This window comes from Suricata suricatta, chromosome 17 (genome assembly GCF_006229205.1).
Source record: "Suricata suricatta isolate VVHF042 chromosome 17, meerkat_22Aug2017_6uvM2_HiC, whole genome shotgun sequence".
Classification (NCBI taxonomy): Eukaryota; Metazoa; Chordata; class Mammalia; order Carnivora; family Herpestidae; genus Suricata; species Suricata suricatta.
In genome coordinates this window covers 9811514-9816945 of record NC_043716.1, presented here as the reverse complement: position 1 = coordinate 9816945, position 5432 = coordinate 9811514, and the positions used below count along the sequence as shown (strand labels likewise).

General features: G+C 48.2%; 1 protein-coding gene across 1 annotated transcript in view; it reads left to right on the top strand.

Annotated features, from left to right (window-relative positions):
- The window catches only part of LOC115282374 (multidrug and toxin extrusion protein 1-like), a 78784-nt gene extending 73555 nt beyond the window's left edge, over nucleotides 1–5229 (top strand). Inside the window, exons 17-20 of the mRNA XM_029928367.1 lie at nucleotides 1669–1763; nucleotides 2515–2584; nucleotides 4537–4569; nucleotides 4651–5229. Of these exons, the coding sequence (XP_029784227.1) occupies nucleotides 1669–1763; nucleotides 2515–2584; nucleotides 4537–4569; nucleotides 4651–4880 (428 nt within the window). The 3' untranslated portion in view covers nucleotides 4881–5229. The remainder of the gene's footprint in view (nucleotides 1–1668; nucleotides 1764–2514; nucleotides 2585–4536; nucleotides 4570–4650) is intronic.
- The last annotated feature ends 203 nt before the right edge of the window (nucleotides 5230–5432 follow it).

The window sequence follows — 5432 nt, the reverse complement described above, 5'->3', positions numbered from 1 at the left end:
CCCGTGTTCTGGAGTCTAACTGTCCCTCTGTCACAGACAACACTTGACACAGCACCACAAAACACAGCAAAAGGGATGAAAAGGAATGGCCCGATTCCACCGAGGCTGCCAAACAAATGGGAGTCAGTGACAAAATCCGGGTACTCAGATGAGGAGCTCATTGTAAATGCACCTGGTCCAAACTCACCACATCGTCAAGGACTGCCCACGCCTCTAGCACACGGGCACAAGGGGCCTCTGTGTGTACCACATCTGGTTGGAGGCTGGGGTCCATGGTGAGCCAGAGCTTGTGGGGCCTCCATGATGAGCTGTGGTCATGGAGACCAACCATATGAGAAAAACCAAAGGGCATTCATTCATTCTGAGCTCGCTCTAGCAAGGAAGTTAGCTTCCACCACCTGAGGTTTGGGCAGGGACCCAGAGGCAGGCAGAAGGCTAAGGGAGGGCTCAGGTGTGCCCTGATGTCCCAGGGAAGCCGGAAGCAGGCTGACGAGAGAATCGGGGCATCTGGTGTGATTGGTGGGGGGCGGGGGAAAGGGCGTGTTTGCTTTTCTCTGGTTGGCCCTAAGTTGGAAGCAGGGACAAAAATTAGGGAAGGTGTCCATTATTGATCAAGTCCTGGCCATTTTGGGTCAATTGTTGCAGAAGTTATAATTTAGCACCTTGGATTGTTTCCAGAGTCTAACATGTAGCAGACTGGCTTCTTGGGTTGTTTATTGTAGGTCAGGGCTTGGTTTCTGGACAGATTGCTGGATCAAAGTTAAGTTTTTTGTTTGTTTCTGAGCAAGAGAGATAGAAAGTGTGTGTGAACCAGGAGAGAGAGGGAGACAGAATTTGAAGCAGGCAGGATCTACGCTTTCAGTGCAAAGCCCAATGTGGGGCTTGAACCCATGAACCATGAGATCATGACCTGAGCTGAGGTCAGACGCTCAGCCACCCATGTACCCCTGGAGTTCTGTTTTTACATGTGGTCTGCCCGCTGCCTGTTTGCGTGTTCAGTTCCTCACGGCCCTTGTTAGACTTTCCGATTCTGCCATTACTCCACTGTGACCGAAGAAACCCTCCCCACTTCGGGCCTCCTGGTGTGTCCGTGTGGGTTTACTAGGTAGAGTGTATACCTTGAGATCCACGAGGCTTTTCCTGTCTTCCATTCCCACTCAGCCTCTCTGGGATCCTCTCTCTGTGGACAGCCTTGTCCCGGGAGCCTGTGCCCAACGCCAGTAAGAGCCCGCGGGAGGTACCAAGGGAGGGCACTTAACATGGCTGGTTCTTCTGCATTTTGGAAATGTCAGCCCCCCTTTTTGAGAAAACTAGGCCATAGCCGTCCAGAAGCACAGTACTCTTTGAAATAGGAAATAGTTTGTCTTGGGAACTTCATTTCCTTATAATCTGCACGTCTCTTACCAGCAAAGCATTAGGGTCACAAAAGCCAAAAAGAGCCTCTGAACCTCAGTTCTGAGATTCAGAGTGGTGGGCAGTTGCCACAGGGAGCCCTGGGCCTCTCAGAACCTTCTGGAAACTGAAGGAGAGGGCAGGGGATCTGTCCGTCACTGTGGGCTCCACCTGAGCCATGAAAGCAGATTCTCCGAGTGAGATAGGAGGACCATTTACCCCAGGGGCGGCCCGTTTTCCATGGAATTAACCTCTGTTAAATATTTCCACTTCCAGGTCTGTGGTTAGGGATCATTATCTGCGCGATCACGCAATCTCTGTATTTTCTGGTCTTTGTTGCCCGGCTAAACTGGAAGAAAGCCTGTCAAGAGGTAACTATGTTCATTGCTGACCAATAAAGGTTCTTCTCCTAGAAAGCAAACCATCAGCTCAGGCTGTCTCCCTCCCATTTGGAAGGTTCTTTCCCCTTTTATCACTTTGTTGTGGTTTCAACTGTGTTTATTTCAGCCGTGAAGGGCTAGGTGACCCTGCATTTATCCATCCACCTTTGTTTATTTATCGAACAGAAAAATAGGGGTTCCTTTCCTCCTCGTATCCCAAGCCAGGCTCTCACCCTTGTGCCTGAAAAGCCAACTTCAGGACAAGATTTGAAACCAGAGAGAGAGGAGGGATGTCAGCCGATTTATCCTGATAATGATTTTTATGATCCCGAAGTATTTCACTAAGATCCCTACATGCATGTGTCTGTCCAGATTGCTAGGCTCAATGTGGGGTCTGGAAGTAGATGGTAGATAAAATTGATGAAGCAAAAAAGGGGAATCCCGTGAACTTGGGCCCAGCCTTTCCCCTAGTCTTGTGCTTTTCCATCCATCTCCACCCACTGAACCCATGTCAGTCATTCCGAAAGATGATTCCATCCTTGTGAACCAGGAAAGGTCCCCTTCCATAGCAGTTGCAGAAATGGCTTGGTTTTTCCTAAATTGGAGAGTCAAGTCAAATGTTTTATTAACACGGCCCTAGCCGAGCAGAGTGGCACAGCGGAAGCGTGCTAGGCCCATAACCCAGAGATTAACACGGCCCTAAATAAAGCCTTGTGGATTTACTTTGAGTTTCATCTTCTAGGCTCAGATACATGCCAATGTGAGGCCAACTGTGACCCAGGATGGGACTTCTTCTGTCTATCAGAACCAAGGTAGGGAATAAACTGCCTCTGCTCTTGGAAGAGGCCTGTCCAGGTGGGCCTGGAGAGGCCGTTTGTGGGACACAGCTAGATTTGCTGGCATGAGCTCCCCCGGAACTCGGGAAATAAAGTTGCAGGGACAAATGATAAAGTCACGCACGCAACGCTCGATTTGAGGTACGGCGCAGGTTGCCAGTTACTTGACTGACTTCCGGTACTCACGTGAGCATCCCACGGGGATCTCTAATACTCGGTGACCCCGTGCATTGACCTTGTCTTGGAAACTGAGGTTCGTATGTGTGGGTCTGCGGGGTTCCCCTGTTCACCAGGCAAAGGTGGGCCTTAAACAGATCGTTGTTTTAACTGTTGCTTCTGGTAAGCATCATGCACAGGTGTGATTCACTTTCTGTCAAATCTGTCATCTCTCCAGATTTCCAGATCCTTAGGCAGTTAGTCACCCACTCCTCCTAGGTCCTCGCTTCTTTAGAACTTGAGTTCACAGACTGGCTGAACTACTGCCAGCCGCCAATTCTGTTGTGCCTGCCAGTTTTTGTTCATGTGCCTGGTCCTCCATGTGCCCGGTTATCTTAGCTTGTGTCCCAGATCTTGTAGTTGAAAATTGTCCGTAGAGGTCATTTGAGGCCTGTGATGTCTGTCTGTCTTCAGGGAGGATGTTCTTTTGCTTCTGCCGAACACTTAGGGTGACCCACAGTCTAGGGCACTTTCAGACACTGAGCTCCCTGGAGCACCCAGCTGGCTTCAGGCCACCAGGATGAGGCCTGGCTTACTTCCGGTTTATGCTTAATTTTTGGATACAGCCCCTGAGTTCCGGCCTGGAGCCTAGAGTTCTGGCCTTGGTGGGGGACTGAGGTCACTCGGTTCAGATGAAGAACTCTCAGGTCAAAAGTGGTCCCCAAAGCTGCCTCACTCTGCTGGGTTTCTTCCAACGTCCTCTAGATCTTGCCCTTGTGACCTTTTGGTACTTCCGTAGTACTCTGATACCTTCAAGATGATATTTTTCATTCGTTTTCTCCAGCTTTCATAATTGCCTTCAGAGAACGGTTGGTCCAAGTTTCCTAGCATCTCCCATTTGTAAAGCGGGGTAACACCACTGCTTACCTCAGTACTGACATAAGGGTCAACTGAGCTTTGTATGTGTAAAGCGCTGAGAACAGTGCCTGGCGTGGAGGCGGCATTTTATAAGAGTGAGCTGGAATTACGCTACTCGAAATTCTTTCCACTCACAACTCCAAGGGCATCGGAGCATCCCAATATCTGCTATGCTTAGTTAAAAAAAATTTTTTTAACACTTATTTATTGTTGAGAGACAGAGAGACAGAGCATGAGCTGGGGAGGGACAGAAAGAGGGAGAGACACAGAATCTGAAGCAGGCTCCAGGCTCCGAGCTGTCAGCACAGAGCCCGACATGGGGTTCGAACTCCCAAACCGCAAGATCATGATGTGAGCCCAAGTCAGACGCTTAACTGACTGAGCCACCCAAGCGCCCCTCCGCTATGCTTATGAAGAAGTCGGATGCCTGTCTTATTCTTGTTTCTTTTGGTCAACTGCTTTTGTGTGTCTCTCGGGAAGCGTTTAGGATATTTTCCTGAATTCTCACTACGCCTAAGTGTCATAAGACTAAATCTACACAAGTCAGTCTCTTGCTGGGTGCTTAGTAGGCCCTCGGACGTGAAGATTCACATCTCTCTTCAGTTCTGTGAATGGCCTTGAAAGATCTCTTAGGTGGTTTTTCTCCTCATTGGCCTTGTCCTCCTTCTGAACTGTTCATTAGAGGAGTGTAGGCCCCTTGAACACTTCCCCTATGAGTCTTAGAGAGTCACTGTATTTATTCCTCTAGTTCTGGGGTGGGCAGAGCTCCCTAGAAGACCTAAGCTCACAACAGTAGCATCCAGAGTTGTGACTGGAGAAGCACTCTGAGATAGTGTTTCTTTTGTGTATCCAAGGTAGCAACTGCTTCCTGATTAAACATATCCCCGGTGAGTAACATACATACATGTTTCTTTTGTACTAATGAAAATATATCCTTTTGCACTGCTGAGTTCCTTTTTTCTCTTCAGTGGGCCCAGAGAACCAGAGAGGAGTTTTAATGACCACTGTTGAAACACGGAACGAGACTCAGTTGGACCCACAGATGCGCCAAGAAGAACATCTTCCGGCCCCTCCCAGGGACAGGACTCCATTGACGGGGAGACAGTTGGTGCTACGGCGTGGGCTCCTACTCGTGGGGTTCATTTCAGTCTTGCTCGTGGGGATTTTAGTGAGAGTGTATGTCCCAGTTAAGGGATAAGGCGAGAGAGAGAGAATCGGGTCAGGTGATACTTTTGAGTTTACAAATACTGCACAAGTGGTGGGAATTTTTCAGTTAAGGTAGTTCAACTGTGCCTGTGGATTTCAAGAATTGAGAGTTCAGAATTATACTTTCTAATGAAGAAAAGGAACGTTCTAGTCCAAGACAGTGTCTGAATGAAGAGAGTAATGCTAACTCCATCATTGTCTCAACCCAGGACCACTGTGTAATGATGGCATTCATCCATGACTTTGATACTTCTGCTCTTGTTTTAGATACAGACGCAGGTTCTGAGTGTTTAAGGACTCTTACCATTTGAATTATTTAAAATATATTTTACAGTGTACCATTTCTTGTGCCTTTGGTGGTTATTCAGTGGGAAAATGGCATTTGTGAAGATTCATTTGGGGTCCAGCTCTCACGAACTACGGGCAATTAACATGCTTGAGAAACAGAGAAGACAGATTTAAGGAGAGAGGAGTCAGATGGCATTAATGAACTTGCTTTGGACCAGTCTTAAAATCGGTGTCTGGACTGAGAAGGATTGGCAGA